The 23,941-nt window shown below is 35.4% G+C and overlaps 1 protein-coding gene across 1 annotated transcript in view; it reads right to left on the reverse strand.

Moving 5' to 3' along the window:
- Positions 1-23,941, reverse strand: part of Etfa (electron transfer flavoprotein subunit alpha) — a 73,829-nt gene that overhangs the window by 41,567 nt on the left and 8,321 nt on the right. Inside the window, exons 2-8 of the mRNA XM_005316839.4 lie at positions 14,480-14,626; positions 11,626-11,707; positions 11,447-11,529; positions 6,403-6,502; positions 4,795-4,905; positions 3,874-3,975; positions 2,418-2,486 (exon numbers count right to left, since the gene is read on the reverse strand). Coding sequence (XP_005316896.1) covers positions 2,418-2,486; positions 3,874-3,975; positions 4,795-4,905; positions 6,403-6,502; positions 11,447-11,529; positions 11,626-11,707; positions 14,480-14,626 — 694 coding nt within the window. The remainder of the gene's footprint in view (positions 1-2,417; positions 2,487-3,873; positions 3,976-4,794; positions 4,906-6,402; positions 6,503-11,446; positions 11,530-11,625; positions 11,708-14,479; positions 14,627-23,941) is intronic.

Raw genomic sequence — 23,941 nt, forward strand, 5'->3', positions numbered from 1 at the left:
AGCCTCCAAATTAGCAGGGGTTACATGTATGCAACACCAGGCCCAGCTTAAATGCATTTTTAAAAAATATTTATTTTTTAGTTGCAGTTGGACACAAGACCTTTATTTTATTTTTATGTGGTGCTGAGGATCTAATCCAGCACCCCACGTGTGCTAGGCAAGTGCTCTACCATAAACGCCACAGTCCCAGCCCCCTTTCTTAGCTCTTAATCTTACAGTGTCTATGGCTTAGTTTTGGTAATGCCTTTTTTTTTTTTTAATTGACATCCACTCCCTGATTTTATCCAATCTGGTGGCTTTAAATACCATCAAAATGTCACCAATTCCCAAATTTATAACACCAGCCCAAATTTCTCCAATGAACTTCACATTCCTATACCAAATGATTAACTGACATCTCTATATGTCTGTCTTAGACATCTCAAAATTTGATATGCCCAAAACTGAACTCATGATCTCTCTTTCTGGAAACTCTTCCACTTGTGGTTTCCCCATCTCAGCTAATCGCAACTAACTACAGCCTATCAACATCTAGGATACTTTCTCTCATAATCCAAATCTGATCTGTTGGGAAACTCTGATGGCTCTACCTTCAAGTATATATATCCAAACTAGCTATTTCTCTTCATATCTACTGCCATTATTCTGGTCCAGTAGCCTATCAGTATCTCTACCTCCTAATTTGATCTCTCTGTTACTACATTCATCCCTCTACACCTTATTCTCAAGATTGCAGCTGAAGTGATCCTTTTAAAATGTATTTGGGGCTGGGGCTGGGGCTGTAGCTCAGTGGTAGAATGCCTGCCTCGCACGTGTAAGGCACTGGGTTTGATACTCAGCATCACATTAAAAATAAATAAATAAATAAAGATAAAATTTTTAAAGAAAAAAAATTTTTAAAATACATTTGCTCATGTTACTCTTCTACTCAAACCTTCCAATAGTTCCCCATTTTATTCAGAGAAAAGCAACCTCTTACAATGGCCTATGATGGCCCTGAGTGATCTAGCCCCACTATCACCTCCCAATCTTATATCCTATTACTTTCTCTTTTGCATTTTAAATTCCAACTCTGGACTCCTTGCTACTCACCAAACAGGTCAGATTTTTCCTACCTTTAACAGGCTTTTTACATGTTACTGGTCCTCTACCTAGACTATCTCCCTCAGAGGTGCTCATAGCTACAACCCCAGCCCACATATTCACTTCTTAATCCCCAGAATTTGTCAATCTTAAGTAGGTGGCAGCAGGTAAGATATAAAGTTCAGGATTGGGACAAGGAGCTTATCCTGGATTATCTAGGTGGGCCCAAGATGTACATGTACACTAATAACAGGGATGTAGATAAAGACCCAGATGCATAGAGAAAGTGATATGAAGACAGAAGCAGAGATTGGAGTGATGTTGCCAGTAGCCCAGGAACACTGGGGCAATGACCAGAAGCTGGAAAATAAGAAATTATCTACCCCAGAAAAAAGAGAGTCTCTATGGGGGAGTATGGCCTTGACAATACCTTGATTTCAACATACTCCTGGCCTCCAGAACAATGAGAGAACAACTTTGTTATTTTAAGCCATCAACTTTGCAGTAATTTGTTACAGTAGCCAGAAGAAACTAATACAGGGTATGTCTTATCCAAATAGAGACCTAATTTCCACAAGGGCAGATACTTTTATTTATTTTGTTCACTGCTATTTTCTTAGGTCCTAAAATAGTGCCAGCCTTATGGCAAACATTTAATAAATATTTGTTCAATGCAACAATGAATGAAATAAACATCCTCAACACCAAACTGGTTATAAAGAATCAGGATTAAAGCAATTATTATTTTGATGGGTATGTATATATTACATAAGGAAAGCATAGAAAAACTGTAAATTATCCATGAAATCCTTAAAATGTGAGAAAGAGATTTTTTTATAAAATAAGGTAAATTCATATGGTAATTGTATAATTTAAAACTAATGAAATATTTTAGATTTTTCAAAAAAAATTCCATCTCATTGATATACTTTTAATAAGTCTTTCTTTTCTGTAAATAATTAATGATAATTCTGAAACAACTTTAAATGTTCTTCTATTTGTGTATTAGACTACCCAAAAGATGATATAACAAAAAATTCCTGAATCTGTATCAGGCACTGAAAGTGACCTTTCAGTATTTTAAAAGTGAAAAACAAATAAATGAACTAGTAAGATTTGGCAAATGTAAGAATAAAAGTACTAGGACATCCTCTTCTCACTGAATTCTAGATCATTTATTGGAAGGCCTAAGAAAAACTATTTCAGAGAAAAAAAACCTGAAAACCACAGAAAATAAAATAGCTTGGAGCTGTGAGTCACTTATACGTAAATGAGTAATAAAGAAAAATGTTTCCAACAAAAAGGCAATATCATTCTACTGAAAATAACTTTACCTGCAGCATGAAGTTGATCTGCCAAGTCATACAATAGCTTAAAATTTTCTCCACTCTTCAAACCCCGACCTCATTTAAAAAAAGAATTAAAAAAATACAGTAAACACAAACTCTGTTCCATAAAAATTTCGATATTTTTGCATACCTGAATAAATTTTCAAATTATATAATTGCTATATTATGCAAACCATGTCCTCTGTAAAACCTTTTCTGACTTCTATGACACCGATATATTTCTCCTACAAAGTATTCAATGCTGCTACAACTAATTAGCTAGTTAAGCAACAGAGTAATCTCCAATATCTATTCTTCCCACTAGAAAGAAAACTCTTCAACTTCAGGTTCCATATCTGTCTAGGTTACTACTATATTTGCAGTATTTGGTAAAATTCAGTATGTAGTATTCAATAAATATATTCTGAGTGACTGAATGAGGTTATTTGTTTGTTTTTTTTTTTTTTCAATACCGCACCTTTCAACAGGCAATTCCATAATGAATGAGGTTATTTGGATGGAAGTCACCCACTAAAGTTTAAACTCTTTGAGAGTAAGAACACTTTGCCATGACATTTTTATTTCTCCAGGCATTTTCTACAAGCCAGGCATAGAACAAATACTTCATAAACATTTCCTGAATATGTAAGTGAATAAATAGGTCAAATATATCTTTTTCAAAAAATTAAATTTTTCTTCTCAATGTCACTTGCAATAGAAAGGTATCTGGGAGACTAATTATTTTGTTTGATGTTTAATTTGTAAAGATTTTAAAATCACAGTAGTTACGGCTGGGGTTATGACTCAGTGGTAGAGCACTTTCCTAGCATGTGTGAGGCACTGGGTTCGATCCTCAACACCACATATAAATAAATAAATAAGGTACATCAACGAATTAAAAAATATTTTTTAAAAGTCCTTATTTTTTTCAAAATGTCAGGCTATAAAATTTTTTTTTAAAAAAAGGAGCATAATATACAAAAAGAAGCAAGTCTTGTGCAATAATAAGTTTTGATATTAAACATGAAGAACCTTTCATAGTGTTATAACAAAGACCTAAACAACCCTGGAAGTCCTTTGAAAGCAGAATGAAGGAGCAGCATTATATGCAAAATGGCAATGAGGGTCCAACAGTTTTTCTATGATTCAGAAGCCAATCATGCACTGCAGAATAACATGGAAGTCTATCAGTAAGACAAAGTATTAAGTGGCAAAGTTAGAGATGAGATTTGTACCATGCTCCCCCTGGTGCCAATGACATAGATGTGCAACAGAAAATCCAAATTGTGTATTAAGCTCATAGTTTTATTTTCCTAATTGATAAAATGGGAACAATACTTGCAATATCAGCTTCTTACATTTAGAGGGGGAAAAAAAACCCTGCTCTGCTTTAAAATAACTACTTTAAAAAATTAAAATATTGCAAAGTTTAGTCATCTTCTAAGATTAATATTGTACTTACCACCAGACACCACTACTTTGGCACCAGTTAGCTCTGGTCGATCACTTTTCGTTAATTTCTGGTCAAGCCACTCTGACACTCCCACTGGCGAAGTACTTGATGCTACATACATTGATACATATGATAAAAAAACTGATAATAATTTCAAGTCCTAAAATAATTATTTTTAAGAGAAACACAAATATATAATTCCATGAAATTTAAGTTTATTAATTACTCTGAATTTTCTGTGTTCTTAAATTTCATTTTATTTGATTATGAAAAGTCTTAAGAGGACAAGATTCTAGGCTTTGCCTCATTAGCTATAAAAAAATCATTTAATTCTCTGAGTTAATCTATAAAAATCAGAAAAATCTCTCTATGGGGTTCAAATAAGACGCTATCTATGATAAAATGCACCCCCATGTATTTGCCATTATTACATTATTCTATTATATTGAATCATTCAAATATTATAATTAGAAATAGTGAGAAGAAAGTAAAAAGTCATGGGGCTGGGGTTATGGCTCATCAGTGGAGCACTTGCCTAGCATGTGCGACCGCTGGGTTCAATCTTTAGAAGAAAGGAAGAAAGGAAGAAAGAAAGAATAAAAAGTCCTAACATCAATGTAAGAAATTAATCTTGATAGACCTCCTCTTTCACTCTCTTGATCTACCAAAGCACTATTTTAGTACCAAACATGATGTGAAAAAGACATAATTGTTTCTTATTTTTGTATAACCTTGGGAATATCATTTAGATATGACTTTTAAGAACTCTGCATTAGCAATTTAACAAGAAGTCATCTCTTATCTAATGGAATCTATGAACTAAAAAACAAGGAAAAAAAATAGTTTCTTATGGGGTTAGAAATGTAGCTCAGTGATAGAATGTAGGCCATGAGGCCCTGGATTGAATTGGGGTTGGGGGGAATCACTCACCCTTTTCTGAACTGGCACTACCTCCACTTGTTGCTGCAGCTTCAAAAGATGTTCCTCGGACAGAAAACACCTTCACTTTCTCATCACACTTCACTGTACATAAAGCATTTCCTGAAACACACAAATTATTTTTTTGAAAGCAACCACAAAAGGTAAAACACAAATATTCCTTCCAGGCTCAGAATTTACTTCAGAAAGAAAAGACGATAAATATATATGAACCAGTTGTTTTCTATCTCTAATAAGTAGAGGAAAAAGAGGACTATAAGACTGAAGAGGGCTGGGGTTGTAGTTCAGCAGAAGAGCGCTCTCCTAGCAAGGCTCTGGGTTCGATCCTCAGCACCACATAAAAATAAATAAATAAATAAAGGCATTTTATCCAACTACACCTAAAAAAAAAAGGACTGAAGAAATAGCTGGGCATGGTGGCACATGCCTGTAATCCCAGGGACTTGGGAGGCTGAGGCACAAGGATTGCAAATTCAAGACCAGCCTCAGCAACTTACTGAGGCCCTCAGCTACTTAGTGATACTTTATCTCAAAAAAGAGTGAAAAAATGTATCAGTGGATATCAGTACAACTCCTATTGTCTTTAAAAACAGGACAGGTGCTGACAGCCTGGAAGCAAGAAATTGAAACACTGGAATAGTCACTAAGAATATAAACAAACAGGAGGGGCTGGGGTTGTGGCTCAGCAGAAGAGCGCTCGCTTAACACGTGTGAGACCCTGAGTTCGATACTCAGCACCACATTAAAATAAATTTAAAAATAAAGGTATAATACCTTTGTGTCCAACTACAACTAAAAAATAAATATAATTTTTAAAAAGAATATGAACAAAAAGAAATATTGAACAAAGCTTCTTTCTCTTAAAAACACACATTCAGTAACTTAAAAATATGAGCTGAAACAACTTAATGAGATTGTAGCTGCTATGCAGGCTGAAGGAGGATATATATATATATATATATATATATATATATATATATAACACTTTAGGACATAAAAAACAAGTTCAGATGGACCAAGATTTTAAAAGGATTTAAGACATTTCTTATGGATTAACAATCACATTTAGAATTACCTAAACAATGATCAAATATTTGCTCTCAAATGTTACTAAAGATGAAAGGTCTGATTTGAGAACTGACCATTTACACAGAAACATACAAGTTTGATCAGATGGAACAAAGAGTTCTCCGTCTTCTCCAACCCCACCAGAGACCAGTGTGCTCAGTAAAAGATCAATCAACTAAACAGGCACTGAAATGAATTTCTTAATGTACATGGAAATGGAGTAGGAAAAGCAAAGAAGATTGAGAATGCTATTAAAAAAAAAAAGTTTTGCTTTCTCAGATGTCACTTATAAAACAAATTGAATCTAATTCTTATTGACTACTGGGAAAAAATCTCATTCTGCAAACTGAATGGGCAGGCAGGAAAGCACTGGGATCTCAGAGAAAATGCCATGTCATGAGCCAGCAGCAATGCTAGACTAAGACGATCCATTTAAAGCATAGTATGGCTTTAGAACACATCTTCAAGACTTGTTTATACTTTTTAACTGAAATTTAACATGTTGATTAATTATCTTTCTTGGGAACTCACCTGCATAAATAGTTCTCACAAATGTGTCAGGTGACTTGATTGCAATGATGTCAGAAATTGGGGCAACATCAAGTTTTGCTGCTATTCTGGGCAGAAGGTTCTAAAAGGAAAATGAGCTGTGAGTTACACACATACATACTGGTGGATGGCTATAATTATGAGCCATGACATCTTCCAAATATATATTCAGTAGAAATTTAAATCAAATATTTCATATTTTACATGCATATTTGCATATACTAAATTGTCAAGCACAGCTTTTTGGTTAGACTTTGAAAGCAAGTGACTGCCTACCATTACTCTAACTGGAGTTGTATGCATCTTACAGCAGTAAGTCAACTAAATTCAGTATGTTAAATTATGACTATTTGCTTTAATAAATATCGAAGTGTGACAGTTATGGATCACTGAATTTAGAAAAATTTAGAAGAATCAAATTTTCAAATACTTGAAAAGACTATTCTTGGATTTATTTACTAATGGATATGAGAGAAAATATTTCAGCAGACATTTCACCTGTTTTTGAAGTTATGATTTCATAAAAAGATCAAAACAAACCTGAACCAAGTAGCCTATGTATTATATATAAAAAAGAACAACAAAACACAAGTATATATCTGGAATTAGTTAACATCTCTGGAATTAATACACGTGCTAATTTTTCTCTCACTGGTCAGGATCTTTGTGAAAGTCATGATCTCTCCAGGCCTCAGTATCTTCATCTCATAACGAAGATAATCTCTACACTTCTACTTTAAAGCTCTATGACCTAAAGCTCTAAAACAAAAGTTAGTTAATGAAGAATGAATCCAGTACTTTATGGATTCAAGGTTCTTTTGTGTATGTAATTTTTTTAAAGTGAGATGCTATGATTTGATTATACAAATAGAAAAGCTGAACCATACACTGATTTCCCCCAAATACCTTAGTTCTTAATTCTTGAACTTGGCACAATACTGCACTGAGTGGGCACAATCTCAGTATCATCATTCAAGTTCCTCTCTGTTCTCTAACAAATCTCCCAGTACTGTCCTGTAATTACTACTTTACTCTGCCTCCTTTCACATGCATGTAAAATTACACTATATTAAGTGGCCCTAACATGCATTTTATTTTAGAATAATTTTAATATATGGTTTATATTATCCTCAAATAGATTTATGGGGCTGTGCCTTCTATTTCTCATGTTCCTCTCCCATATCTAACAAGTGGTTCTCTATAAACTGATGATAACAAGGGTTGACAGAATAAGTTAATTTCCCTCCTGCTATTTTTCCAATATGAGAGGTTTTCTAATTTCCATTTTATCATTACCTATATTACACAGTAAATTTCTTACAACTGTAAAAAAAAAAAAGAGCTACTGAGAAGTATCTTAATTTGTAAAACCTCAATGAGAAAAAAATTAAGATCTCACAGAAAAAAAAAGTTTGGGAAAACAATTAAAGTGCCATTAAATGTAGTTCTAATTTGGTTAAATGAAAAGTTTTAGAAGACATCTACTTTTTTCATTTTTTAATATTTATTTTTTAGTTATATGTGGACACAATATTTTTATTTTATTTTTATGTGGTGCTGAGGATCGAACCCAGTGCCCCATGCATGCCTCACTAAGTTGCTAGGGCTGGCTTTGAACTCATGATCCTCCTGCCTCAGCCTCCTGAGCAGCTAGGATGACAGGAATGCACCACTGTGCCTAGCTAGACTATACATCTTTTAAAGTTTTAGAACTTTCTTAATTGCTTGAAATGCAATATCTTTTGTATTTTAAATGTTCTTTGTTTAAAAAAATCATCCTGGTGCTTAAAATCATGTTTTTCTGGATCTGTCTTCTATCTAAATACCTGAGAGTGGATGGAATATGGATAAAACTATCTCTTTTTTAAAAGTACACTGACTTTTTATAGAGTAGGTTTGACCACATGGCTCCTGAGAAGAAAAAGAAAAAAGTGTTCTTTCCTTAAACAAAAAAATGAGATCCTAAAAATTCTAGCATACCAATATAAAAGTGTATCACCTTAAAGCCATAGTTGGTGTTATAATTTTGATCTTAAATGTCCCACAAAGACATCTGCTGAAGGCTTAGTCATCAGCCTGTGGCAGTATTGTGAGGTGGGAGAACCTTTAAGAGGAAAATTGTTGGGGTTGTGCCCTTGAAAAACATATTGGAACCCCTACCTGTCCTTCTTTATCTTTTTAAATCCTAGCTGGCAGTTCTGTCCCACAGTGTGATCCCCACCAAAATGTTCAGCACTATGACAGGCCCAAAGGGACTGGGTCAACAATCAGAGATGAAATCTCTGAAACCATAAGCCAAAAAAATCATTCTTCCTTTTAAGTTGATTTTCTCAAGTATTTTGTCACAGCAACAGAAAACTATCAGTTGGTAAAAGAACATAACAGATCTATTTAGCTTCTTCTAATGGACTCTTTTCTCCTTCCAAGCCCATTTACAGTCTGTGGTATCAGCTTCTATTATGTGATCCTTATTCTCAAAACTCCCACCTGTCACAACACACTAGTCAAAGCCAGAGGATTAAAAACTAGCTACCAAGACACAAAAAAACACCCTTGCTTGGTCTATTTTGTAGGTAAACTGTCATCACAGAAACTCAAGATTTATAAAGTTCTTTAAATCATCCAACATAGCAACAATACTCTCAGAGATAGAATGGTCCACAGAGATCTTTTCACTCATCAGGTAGGGGCAGGGGAAGTGTTAAAATGTGTAATAGCAAGTTTTGGCAACTTAACTACATATATACACATATATATACACACATATGTATATATGCGTATGTGTATGTATGTGTATATATATACACACACACACATACACACACACACACACACTAAAATACAGAGTTCTTAACCCACCTATTTCACTTCTAGAACTCTATTCTAAATAAATACCAGTGCATGTATTCAAAGATGATTGCACAGAGATGTTTCCTTGCAGCAAAGTCTGTAAATGCAAAGGACCCCCAAAAATCTAAGTATTCTTGGTTAAATATGGAATATTGATACAGCCACTTAAAAAAACAAAAACCCATACACATTATGAGCTTATATTTTCAAGACATACTCTTAAGTTAAAACTACTAGTCACAAAATACTTGGTGCTTTATTATCCATTTTAGAAGCAGAACTATATCTGAACATGTACAATTTTTAAATCTATAGAAAGAGACCTAAAACAATGCATAATTGCTAACAGTTATACTTCTAAAGAGGGAAGGATGAATTGGGAATAAGAAGATGGGACTCTCAAGCTTGGTGCTGCAGCACACAACTGTAATCCCAATTACTCAGGAGGCTAAGGCATGAACATCACAAGTTTGAGGCCAGCCTCAACAATTTAACAAGGCCCTAAGCAATTTAGAGAGACTCTGTCTCAAAACAAAAAAAGGCTGGGGATATAGCTCATGGTAAAGTACCCCTGCATGGTTCAATCCTGGTATCAAACAAAAAAGGAAGGTGGGACTTCATACCTTCCTTTCCATACTGCTATCCTATGTGCACCCTTTCTATGAATGTATTTGTGTATAACTTACTATTTTTTTAAGATTATAAACTACAGTTTAATGAAGATAGAATAAAAGAAAAGGGAGCTAAGATGATACGTGGCCAGAGAGAACAACAAAAATCCATGAACAAATTCTTGTTCTTCTGCTCCCCCCTCCCTTCCTCCTCCTCCTGTTTTTTGGTGTTTTTTTTTTCCCCCTCGTAAGGATAAAGTCTTGCTACGTTGCCCAGACTGGCCTGAAAGTTTAATCCTTCTGCTTAGGCCTCCCAAGTAGATGGGATTACAGACACACACCACCATGCCCTGCTCTAAATATCCATCAGTCACACAAGTAAACCACTTTTTAAGATAGGTTACTAACAGGAATCTGCCTAGTGCCCATTAACAGATGAATGGATAAAGAAAATTTGATATATACATATACACATGGAGTTTTATTCAACTTTAAAGAAAAATAAAAGTATGTCATTTGTAGGAAAATGGAAACAACTTAAAAGCATTATGTTCAGCAAAATAAGCAAAATTCAGGAGTCAAGTGTCTTATTTTCTCTCATATGTAGATGCTAGAGAGGAAAAAAGAAAAGAAGTGAGGGCGTCTTATGAAAAGCGAAGGAAGATCAATAAAGTAGAGGAAAGGGACCAGGAGGAGGAAGAAGGGAAAGGAAAGGGGAAATATTGTGTGCATGTATGCATATATAATAACAAATCCCACCATTATGTACAACTATAATGCACCAAAACTAAATAAGGAACTTGGCATGGTGGCACATTCCTTTAATCCCAGCAACTCTGGAGGCTGAGAAAGGAGGATTACAAGTTCGAAGACTTAGCAAGACTAAGCAACTTAGTGAGACACTGTCTCAAAATAAAAAATAAAAAGGGCTGAGACTGTAGTTCCATGGCTGAGCACTCCTGAGTTCAATCCCTGGTACGAAAATATATGGTGAAAAAAAGATGGGTCACTAATAGAAACAACACACACATACACACACACACACACACACACACACACACACACACACACACACAGAGAGAAATGAACTGTTTTTCAACTATTTTAAAACAAAAATAATTTAACAATGGCCTTAATAGAGTTTTCTCCAAGGCAAAATTTAAAATCGTAGAGTAGCATTCTCATATGACAAAATCTTGAGAGAACAAAAGAGATCTCTGTGACAAAATTTGAAAATATGTAAATGGCATTTTAACAGAAAATTTGACAAAAAATTTTAAAAGAATAAAGTGTAGCAAAAGTAACCCATTAATGTGGATAAATCTGGATCACCTGTCTAAACAAAGTCTGTTGTACATTTTTTAAAAATATTTTTTAGTTGTCAATGGACCTTTAAATTATTTATTTATATGCAGTGCTGAGAATAGAACCCAGTGCCTCACACATGCTAGGCAAACACTATACCACTAAGCCAAAACCCCAGCCCCTGTTATACATTTTTAACACAATGAAATCTAACTCTTTCAAGTAGGTGACATGAGACTCCACATTCCCAGTCTTCTCACCTTTCCAAAGGCAGATGCTCCAGCACAGATGTGTGTGTAATTGAATTGCTTCTGAGTTGCCAAAATCAGTGGTGTTAGTTCCTCTGAGAATTAAACACATTTGATAAAAAAGCATCTCATAATATTTTCACATTCATATAATCAAGCATAACTCACACTTTTCCAATGCAAAACCTCACCTGGAAGGAGGCCTTTGTAAGCATCATGCTGAGCCACCAGAACTTTTGCTACACCTGCTACTTTACAGAGATCTTGTGCCACCTGTGATTAAAAGATAAGTTTCTAATCATCCATCTATCAGAAATATCCAAATAGAGGCACCATCAACAGCATAAAATTTTAACAGTTAACTACAAAAATTATTCCTATTAAAAGAGACACTTAGGAATAAAACAAATGTTGTTGTTTTTTTTTTTTAATCCTTAAACAAAGAAAATCTTCTGCCAATTGATCTAAGTATTCACCTTACATAGACTTTTCTTTTTAAATATTTTTAGTTGTAAATGGACATGATACCTTTATTTTATTTATTTATTTTTATGTGATGCTGAGGATCAAACCCAGTGCCTCATACATGTTAGGCAAGTGTTCTAACACTAAGTCACAATCCCAGCCTCAACTTCTATCAACAAAGAATTTCAACAAAAATTCTACCTTGAAAAACAAAAGTACTAATTGATAAACCAAAATCAACATTGCTCTCTCTCATATTAATAACGCAGTCAATACATTTTAGAATTAGGGTTTCCTAAAGGTGAAAAACAAGTCTTAAACATCTTACTTTAAAATTCACTGCATTTTACTGGATATTAAAATTAATAAGATGAAAAACAAGACTTAAACATCTTACTTTAAAATTCACTGCATCTTACTGGATATTAAAATTAATAATGCTGAGCAACAAATAAAATCTTATAATACAGCCTACTGTCAACTGCTGAGTTCTGCCCACATACATATATTTATCTATAATAAAACATTTGTCATATTATCTTTTTTAATTTTTCATTTTTCCTCTTTGGAATCAAGATAGGTTTCTAAGGAAGCTTTTTGGCACTCAGATTTTCTATATATAGAAGGCAATCAGAATTCTCCCTTTTAGTATCTTTAATACAGCAGGATCAGTTTCTGTTTATTAGAGTCATACCAGACATATTACCATCTGCTTGTATACCTCCAAGATGATTCAGGGATCCACTGACGAGTGGGCAAAAAAGGCTATGCCCCCTTCCCACTCTCAATGGTCCAACAATATTCAATGAAGAAAGAATGCAACACAAAAGTCCACCTTCTGAAAGTACACTATCTTGTACAGGAGGCCCATTATTATGGATGCATCTGTATTTAGCTTCTCTAATTTTAAGAGAATTTCTAATTACAAAACCAAGTTAATTCCAAAGTAGCTATAGCTCCCTAGAAATAAAATGGGAACAGAGTTTTCCTATCAAACCTTCTCCCTCCCTCCCTCCCTTCCTTCCTTCCTTCCTTCCTTCCTTTCTTTCACCCAGGATGTTTTCCCACTGAGCCACATCTCCAGCCCTTTTTAAAATTTTTTTTTTATTTAGAGACAGGGTCACATTGAGTTGCTTAGTGCCTTACTAAATTGCTGAGGCTGGCTTTGAACTTGCAATCCTCCTGCCTCGGCCTCCCAAGCTGCTGCACCACCATGCCTGGCTCAAATCTTTTTCTTTGGGTGGTGGGGGCAGGTACTGGGAATTGAACCCAGGGGCTCTCTATCACTGAACTGCATCCCCAGTCCTTTTTATTTTTATTTTGAAACAGGGTCTTGCTAAGTTGAGATCAAGTTTGAGATCCTCCTACCTCAGCCTTCTAAGTCATTGGGATTACACATCTGTCCTATCTTTTATCTTCTGGCACCTCACAAAAGAATCACTTTCTATTTATGATAAATAGCAAAAAAAAAAAAAAAAAAAACCCCAAAAAAAACAATACAAAGTTGAAATTTGCCTACATTATTCATGGTCATTTGTTGTTTTCTTTTGAGATCAGAACATGACATAACACTGTAAGTAGATATCATTTCAAATATCGTTAAGACAATATTAGAATAATATTTAAAATTATAGCAAGACAAATCCAAAATTTGTATGTATCTGAAAATTGAGTAAACAAAAAAGATAGTTCAGCCATATTGTCAGATGTTGTGGTTAATATCAACTATATAAGATTCAATAAATGTTAATAGTTATTAGGTAATGAGTCCACATTAACCCTAAACCTGCTAGGATACATTCTTTGAAAATACCAATTTCATATAAGAAATTACACTAGCATTCAGAACCTGAATTATCACATGCCCTGCATTGATAGTTTAGTAAAAAAATAAAATAAAATCGCCTAAGAAAAAACATACCCTGTCCAGATTTACTCTTCTAAGAGGTTCAAACTCTCAATCATCTACTTGGCTACTCCTTTAGAATATGAGAGGACTCAAATGGCATGAGAATACTGAAGTACTCATTTTCACAGCAGCTCAGTGCACAGACCCTGCAACCCACATTACAGCATCTTTCCTGAGGGTTGGTTTTCAAAGTTTTCATTATCTTATTTATAACAATGACAAGAACATTTTTTAGTACCAGCTATAATTTGGTAAGACTAATACATTTGAATTCTCCTACCAATTAAAAATTAACACCCATGATACTTTGTCAAGATTTACCACGTTCAGGAATTAGAAGCAATTAGTAAGTATATTCATCAACACAAAAAGGGATTGGCTATTAACCTTTAAGGGGACTCAAATATTATCATTCTACTTGGTACCTGATGGCATATGATGATGCCAGTGGAACTAAATCAAATATTCTACCTCATTCCAAAAGATAAAATGCTTAGTGAGCAAACCTTTTAGTTCCTTTTTCACACACAGTAATGGTTGTGACACTGGCCATTTAATGGGGATTAGAGCCCAGTTTGGGTTATAGTCCTCAGCATAATTCTCTGTTGCCATCTTTTCCTGTCTCTTGATGGAGATTATATTTGCTATGGCTGACCTTAAAAATTTCTCACCTTGTCACATTTGGTTCCAGCAACTAAGCAAGACACTTCACCTCCAAGATGTTTGGCTGCAGTGATGGTATTTAAGGTAATAGGTGCTAGCGAGTCATCTGCATGCTCAGCTATTACCAGGGTACTCTGAAATCGGAGCAATGAAGCCTAAAAAGGGGGGAAAAGAAAAAAGTTATTCATAGGGTTTTTTTTTTTACTCTAATTGTTAAGTTTCTGTGCTTTAAATAAAACTATTCTGTACTTAATACTCTGTAAATGTATTTCTGAAATACATTTATATCAATAGTAAAAACTGGGTTGTGTCTATCATTGTAATAATATTCTCACCTAATAAAAACTGAAATGCAGATAAGTTCTTTTTTATTTTTAGTTGTAGACGAACACAATATTTTTTATTTATTGATTGATTGTATGGTCTGAGGATCAAACCACACATGCAAGTCAAGCACTCCAGCACTAAGCTATAACTCCAGCCCCCCAGATGAGTTTTCTATTGCTAGAAAATGTTTAAAAATTATTTCAAACAATTTTGCCACTAGCCTATGTTCAATGTGTAACTGTTATATATACCTAAATTTAAAATCCTTAGATGGAAAATGTTAATCATCAGAGTAGGAACTGGTCAAATTCTACCACCAATTACACACTAAGGAGCACTATACTAAAGAATATAATAAGTTCAGAAATAAAGTGTTTGAAAACAACTACTAAAGTTGATTCTTTTTTTTTTTTTTTGTACCAAGGATTGAACCCAGAGGCACTTAGCCACTGAGCTACATCTCCAGCCCTATCTATTTATTTACTTATTTGTTTGTTTATTTTTTATTTATTATTTAGAGACAGGGTCTCACTAAGTTGCTTAGGGCCTCTTTAAGTTGTTGAAAATTGTTTTGAACTTGTGATCTTCCTGCCTCAGACTCTCAAATTGCTGGGATTGTAGGTATGTGCTACCACATTTTGCACTAAAGTTGATTCTTATTGCTTTTAGCAAAAAAGATTCAATACTAAAATTATAAAGGAAGTCTATTTTTAAAATATGACAATAGCCAGGCATGGTGGTGCACACTATAATCCCAGCAGCTCAGGAAACTAAGGTAGGAGGATCGAGAATTCAAAGCCAGCCTCAGCAACTTAGTGAGGCACTAAGCAACTCAGTGAGACCCTGTTTCTAAATTAAAAATACAAAAAAGGGTTGGGGTGTGGTTCAGTGGTTATGTGCCTCTGAGTTCAATCCCCGATACCAAAAAAAAAGAAAGAAAGAAAAGAAAAAAAATGACAATAAACAGCAATTTTACTGGAATTTTAACTGCTCAAATATGCCTCTGAATTAAAAAGAAATACTTGTAGATAGTAACCCTCATGCTCAAAGATTTCACAAGAAATAAGACTTATGCATGTACATTATACAATAGAAGAATTTTTCAAATAATGAAGAGAAACAAAATGAAGTCTGCTGATCATGAAATACAGTCAAGGGAAGGAAAGGAAAGAAGTTTAGGTGTTTCTGTCATGTGAAAAGATGAGGAAGGTCAGCACTACAAGCTTTAGAACTACCCTTGTGGAAAATGGCATTATGAAATGAGAAAATGGAACTGAGAATCAAATGGCACGGTTGTGTGGTTTAATTCAGCAAAAATTTTCAGCTCTGAAGTTGGAATAAAGAAAGCATAGTAAGGGCTGGGGTTGTGGCTCAATGGTGGAGGGCTTGCCTAGCATGTGGGTGAGACAATGGGTTCAATCCCCAGCACCACATAAAAAATACTAAATAAAGGTATTGTGTCCATCTCCAACTAAAAAATTTTTTTAAAAAAGAAAGCATAGTATGAAATTTACTCAAAGCTAGAAACTTACAAGGAGGGTCTGAAGGCAAGCCAGAAATAAGACAATGGATAATACTTGTTACACAACTAATATGCAGTTTTCATAAAATTATGCTTTTTTCATTTATTATATTATAAACATCAATTGCTATGTTATCATATTCTTCACCTTTTTGTTTTCATAGTATATAGGCTTACCAGTGTAAGATCTGGATTATTCACAATATTTTCTTATTATAAGCAATGCAGAGAAGACAATCCTCTTAATTAAATGTTTATACTCAACCTCAACAGATGAAATTTCCTTCTGGTGTAGAACGGCCCTTCCTCTGACTGGAACTTGGCCAGTTTACTTATTCTGAAAACTTTGATTTCCTAAGCCAGATTCTGTCCAACCTGCAGCAAGATGGATACCTCATTTCCCTAAACTACTTATCCCTACCACTTCATCCCCAGCCTTCTACACTTGCTTTACCCCCAACGAACCAAGATCAAGGCTAGGGCCCAAGACCCTAGGACATGCAACAAGAGGTAGTAATGCTTCAGGGTCACACTACCCTGAGGATGGAAGAAGAAAGAAGACATCATAGCAGGATGCAGTCACTACATTGTGGTACCAGTAGATGTCTTTTCTTATCTTTTTCTCACCTTATTGTTTACTCAAAGGTAGCAAGGAAAGGACAGAAAATGAGAATTGCTTACTGCCAAATCAAGTTCCTGTTTATAGAACTTTTTTCTTTTTTTACAAATAAAAAATTTCTAGTAAGAAAGGAGGCAGCTCAAATTAAAAATTAAAAATCTACGGGGCTGGGGATGTGGCTCAAGCGGTAGCGCGCTTGCGTGGCATGCGCGGGGCACTGGGCTCGATCCTCAGCACCACATAAAAATAAAATAAAGATGTTGTGTCCACCTAAAACTAAAAAATAAATATTTTTTTAATAAATTAGAAATCTTTATGCACATCTCAAGATTCCTTTCTTGCTGGGTGCAGTGGGACACACCTGTAATCCCAGCAACTCAAGAGGCTGAGGCAGGAGGATCACAAGTTCCAGGTCAGCCTCAGCAACTTAGCAAGGCCCTGTCTCAAAATAAAAAATAAAAAGGACTGGGGCGGTGGCTCAGTAGTAAAGTGCACCTGGGTTCAATTCCTAGTACCTTGCCCCCCCACAATTCCTTTCTTAAGACAAATTCCCAGAAATAGCTGATTAAGAAGAATAGGCAAGCTTTCAAGGCTTTTTATAAAGACTGATACAAATGGTTTGTCAAAACTGTATTAGCCAGGCCTGTAATCCCAGCACACAGGAGGCTGAGGCAAGAGGATCATAAGTTTGAGGCCAGCCTGGGCAACTTAGTGACACCCTACCTCAAAAATAAATTAAGAACTAGACTGGGGTTATGGCTTAGCGGTAGAGTGCTTGCTGAGCATGTGCAAGACTTTGGGTTCAGTCCTCAGCACCATATAAAAATAGTAAGTAAAATAAAGGTATTGTGTCCAACTACAACTAAAAAATTAAAATTAGTTAATTAATTAATTTAAAATGTCAACAGTGGAGCTCAATGGTAAAGTGACCCAGTGTAGGGATTAGGGGGTGTTTGCCAATTCATAAGAATTCACAATTTCTAGAATGGAAAGAAGTTCTTGGAAAGCAAATACCATACCTGTTCATTTTTCTAGGCTCAACATCTAATATAATGTTACTTTTAAAATTTACATCTGAAGAATTAATTATATATTTTTTCTCTTTTAATCAGAAGAGCACAATATAAAAGACTTTCTAATTAAGAACCAATAACATAATTTATGATTTGACTATTTCACAAGAATTGCTAGTAACTATTACCAATATATATCAGACATCATATTTTTTATTATGTATCACACATCATTTACTATAAAAATTATGAGATTTCCATCACCATTTGAAGAATAAATCCAAGATTTGGTGGCAGAGGGCCCATATTTGCTGAAAATTATAGTTCTATCATAAAATAAGTTGGGTAGTTCTCATAAGGAAGTGTGAGACTTTTTTAAACTTCCAGTGAGAGTTGCATATGCTTTTTAAAAGATTGTTCAAAATTCAATTTCTAAGTAAACAACAAAATAATATAGTTGAGAACCCTTTCACATCAGGTACAGTGGCATATGCCTATAATCTCAGTGATTCAAGAGGCTGAGTCAGGAGGATCACAAGTTTCAGGCCAGCTTCAGCAACTTAGCAAGACCCTGTCTCAAACAAAAAATAAAAAAGGACTGGGGATGTAGCTTGGTGGTAAAGCATCCCTGGGTTCAATCCCCAGTGACAAAACAAAACAAAACAAAAAGCCAACCCTCAGTTCATCTAGCAGATCAGATTTTTACTAAAAAACCTACATACGTCAAAAGGGCATGCTATATAATCAGTTGACTTTTTATTTATTTATTTATTTGTTTGTTTGTTTATTTATTTATTTATTTTGTGTGTGTGTGTGTGTGTGTGTGTGTGAGAGAGAAAGAGAGAGAGAGAGAGAGAGAGAGAGAGAGAGAGAGAGTGTGTGTGTGTGTGTGTGTGTGTGTGTGTGTCTGTGTTGTTTTCTTTTTGGTACCAGAAATTCAACCCAAAGGCATTCATCCACTGATTCCCATCCCCACCCCTTTTTTTATATTTTTATTTAGAGACAGGGTCCCTTTGAGTTTCTTAGGGTCTCATTAATTTGACGATGCTGGCTTTTAACTCATTCTCTTCATGAGTCCTGAGATTTTTAAATGTAGGGGAAGCAGTATCTCAAATCCAGAACAAAAATCTGAAATCCAGAACTTCAGCTGAGCTCTCCATAGGTCTCAGAATAAACCTCTCAGTTGACTTCTTTATAATTTAAAAAATATTAAGCTTCCTTCTAAGTCAGTGTTTTCCCTTTCTGTCCTCAGATCTTAATTATGTGGCTAAATTCAGCAGTTAGCTGTTGTATGGAGCCTAGTGATCTTTAAAATGTTAGTACTCAATCTGAAGCCTAATTTCCTCATATGAAATGGTGGAGGATGAACTAGATCATAAGTTTTCAAACTACCCTTCATAGAAGAGTTCCTGGAAGGCACCTCAGGAATCACCACACAGGTTAAGTTGGGACCAGGCAATCAGGGCTGCTAGAACACACCCCTCAGCTTTGTTTTAACCAGATGTATTAAATTAACAATTATAGAGCACTGTACAAAGTAGTTTTACTTTACAGGTAGTATCTTATTTAAAACACATAAAAACTTTATGATGCAAGTACTATACCCTGACTTTACAGAGGAGGAAACTGAACTTTTGTGTGGTTACATATCTAGGAAGCATATTCTAACTCCAGGTAGTTTGACTCCAGTATTTGGGTTCTTAATTATTAGCTCACGTCAAAGTACCACCATTTATAGCTGTTTTAAATATGAGACCTATAAGATTTCACTTGGCAAATATGTTCCTGCTTTTTTAAAAAGTATTTTTTAGTTATACACGGACACAATATCTTTATTTTGTTTATTTGCTTTTTATTTATGTGGTGCTGAGGATCGAACCCAGGGTCTCACACGTGCAAGGTGAGCACTCTACTGCTGAGTCACAACCCCACCCCTGTTCCTTCATTAACAACAGCAAAAAAAAAATAGCACTGGCCAGGCACGGTGGCGTAAGCCTGTAATCCCAGCAACTCTGGAGGCTGAGGCAGGATGATCACAAGTTCGAGGCCAGCCTCGCAATTTAGCAAGACCCTGTCTCAAAATAAAAAGGGCTGTGAATGTAGCTCAGTGGTAAAGTGCCCCTGGGTTCAATTTCTACTACCAAAAAGAAAAAATAAAGTAAAAATAACAATAAGAAGAAGAAAGGAAAATATCAGGTAATATTTCTATCTAATAATCTTCTGTCACTCCAAAATCCTATTTTAAGTACGAGAGTAGTACAGAATAAAGAGTCAACAAGTACAATTCATTACTGAAAAAGCTGTAAAGCAAAATTATTTTTCATTTTATTATTTTATGACCCACTGCCTCTCTATACTTTAGGACCCTCTTAGTTATGGGAGGCCAGGGGCAGTGGCACATGCCTGTAATCCTAGTGACACGGTAGACTGACACAGGAGGATCGCAAATTCAAAGCCAGCCTCAGCAACTTAGCAAGGCTGTAGGTAACTTAGTGAGACCCTGTCTCAAAATAAGAAATAAAAAGGGCTGGGGATGTGGCTCAGTGGTAAAGCACCCTGGTTCAATTCCTAGTACCAAAACAAACAAACAATGGTTATAGGAGGAAAGACAGTCAAATTCTTAAACTTCAAAGATAACTACTGAAATACTTAACAATGTGACTGCCCAGAAAAGGAATCCCAATCTCTTCAAAACAGTGCTTATTAAATTAAAATATATTAATGCAGGTCAGTGACATCCATAAATTTTTGGTCACTGGCCTTACTGGAATCCACAAAACTTGCCTTAGCAATATTACTATGCCTTCTTTGTCAGCATTCTCACCCTCCATGTCAACTATTTCAAATATCCTGATGTTTCTCAAGCTGCCAACCATTATGCACCTACTTTAAGAGGGCCTCACCTCCTCCTTCTCAATGAACCTAAAGCCAGCATCAGAACCTGCTCTTCCTCCCGACAGAACACATAGATTCCTGACCCTGCTCTATTACAATGGAAACAGGAGGGTCCTCCCTTCCTCCTGGGCCTTACTCCCTTCACCTGGGCTCTAGATACCATTCTTACAAATCTACTCAGATGTCTTTCTGCAATTCCCACTCATCACTGTAGTGTTTCCAATCTTGCCCTTACCTCTCCTTCCTTCTCATCAACTTTGAAACATGTTTGAGGCTCTCCCAATTTTAAAGAACTCCTGTATTAAAGCCACTGCCCCACATTCCACTCTAGCCACTACCTTCTCTAATCCCTCATGTTTCATCATGCCTCAATTACTTGCATCTGGTTCCCGCCCCTCACCAAAAGTACCAACACTTTTCAAGCTTTACCTTACTTGTTCTCACTAATGTTTTAAATTATTGACTATTTCCTTCTGCAATCCACAGCTTAATTTACCACCTATATGAGAATGACTTCCATATTTTGCACATCTGTGTATATCTCCAGTTCAAATCTCTTTCCTTAGTGCTACAGACCTATAATTGGTTACATCTGCACATCTAAGTGCTCACTCTGCCCGTCTCATCAAAACATTTTCCAACTCAGCAAATCCCAACCTTACCTCATCTTTCCCCCATGTTCCTCCAGCCCCTCCCCATAATTCCTCTCTTCCAACTTCTTCAAGGGATGCACCACTCTCTACCAAGCTGTCCAAACCATGATCTCAACCCTCACATATGATCAGCCTCTGAACTCATAATAATTCTTCCTGCTAAATGGAGCATCTTCCATATTCATTAGTCCTTTCCATCATCAATACCAATATGCCACTATTCCTCTATTATTCTGAAAGTTTTCCAACCCAATTTTGCCTCCCTCCAATCCATTTCTCTATTCGTAATACAAATATAATATGTTATTCCCCTGCTGAAAACACTTCAGTTGTTTCCTGAGCATATGGTAAACTAGACTCCTCAGGTTGATTTACCAGGCATTGATTTTGTGGCCTAATCTACCTCCCTAACCATACATACTTCACTCGTTTACACCTTATTTTCAGCTACCTAAACTCAACCCTGCTCTCTCTGACTTCAAGTCTTCCAACATATTATTCCCTCTGCCTAGAGGGCCTCTTACCTTGTTACCTGATTAGCCTTTAATTAGTTATTCTTAAGTTTTCTGCTTAAAGTACAATTCCTCCTAAAAGCCTTCATACAACTGCAGTGGTAAGGAGCACAGACTCTGTTAACCTGCCCAGGTCTCAATCTCATCTCTACCATCGCTTCTCTTTACCTCAGTTTCCTATAAAATGGGAATATGATGATCTCACATAATTGTTGTGAGGATTAAATTAGTAAATGTAAAGATTTTAGAATAATGCCAGGAAATATTAAATGCTTATTAAACGTTAGCTACATATAAAGCTTTTTTTTTGGATCTCCTACAACTCATTAGCTGTGCTAGCACCAAATGGTACCCATATTTGCCTTCATTATACCACTTACGCAATTGCACTATATTCATTTGATGAACTTATCTTCCCCCATCTGATATTAACTATAGGGTCATGTTTGATTTTTCTAATATTAACACAAGCCTCTACTTAAGTATCCAGTACAGAGCAGATGTCTAATGAATGAACAGAACATCTTTCTAAAATATTCTTCACTAAAATAATGGGAAGAAAAGCCAGTGATTGAGGGGAGATATTTGCAAAAGACATTCAACAGACATTCAACATATCTAACTAAAATATACAAAGAACTCTTAAAACTCAACAGTAAGAAACAACTTGATTTTAAAATGGGCAAAGTAGGGCTGGAGATGTAGCTCATAATAGAGCAACTGTTTTGCATGCACAAGGCCCTGGTTTCAATCGCCAAAAAAAAGGGGCAAAGGAAGTGAAAAGACACCTCACCAAAGATATACAGATGGCTGGTAAGCATATGAAAGATGCTCAACATCATATGTCATTACAGGATTGCAGATTAAAACAATGAGACTACTATACACCTATTAAAATGGCAGAAATCAGGGCTGGGTTTGTGGCTCAGCAGTACGGCACTCCCCCTAGCACATGTAAGACACTGGGTTCCATCCTCAGCACCATAAAAAAAACTAAAAACAAATTTAAAAAAATAAAGGTATTGGGGCTGGTGATGTGGCTCAAGCGGTAACGCGCTCACCTGGCATGCGCAAGGCTCTGGGTTCGAGCCTGAGCACCACATAAAATAAAATAGAGATGTTGTGTCCACCAAAAACTGAAAAATAAATATTAAAAAATTCTCTCTCTCTCTCTCTCTTAAAAAAAATAAAGATATTGTACCCAACTATAATGAAAAAAAAATTTTTAAATGGCAAAAATCCAAAACACTGAACACCAAATGCTGTCAAGTATGTGGAATGGAAGCAACTCTCATAAATTTCTATAGGAATGAAAAATGGTATAGCCACTTTGGAAGATAGTTTGGTACTTTCTTATACAACTAAACATACTCTTGACGTACAATCTAACAATTACACTCCTTGGGACTCATCCCAAATGAGTTGAAAATTTATGTCCACACAAAAATCTGCACACATTCATTTATAACTACCAAAAATAGAAAGCAACCGAGAAGTTTTTAATAGGGGAAAAAAAAACTATGGTACATTTATACTACAGAATATTATTCAAAAGTAAAAAGAAATGTGCTATCAAGTCATGAAAAGACATGGAAGAACCTTAAATGCATACTGCTTAGTGAAAGAAGCCAGTCTCAAAAGACTACATGCTGCATTATTCCAACTATATGACATTTTGGAAAAAGTAAAGCTATGGTAACAGCGATAGGATCAGTGATTGCCAGGGTTTACAGGGACAGAGGGATAAATAGGCAGAACACAGAGGATTTTTTAGGACAGTGAAACTGTTTTATCTGATACTATTGAGGTAGATAACATGTCATTATACTTTTGTTCAAACCCATGGAAGGTACAACACCAAGAATGAACCCTAATGTAAACTACAGGCTTTGCATAACAATAATGTCAATGTAGGTTCATAGCTATGAC

Source organism: Ictidomys tridecemlineatus, chromosome 5, assembly GCF_052094955.1.
Source record: "Ictidomys tridecemlineatus isolate mIctTri1 chromosome 5, mIctTri1.hap1, whole genome shotgun sequence".
NCBI lineage: Eukaryota > Metazoa > Chordata > Mammalia > Rodentia > Sciuridae > Ictidomys > Ictidomys tridecemlineatus.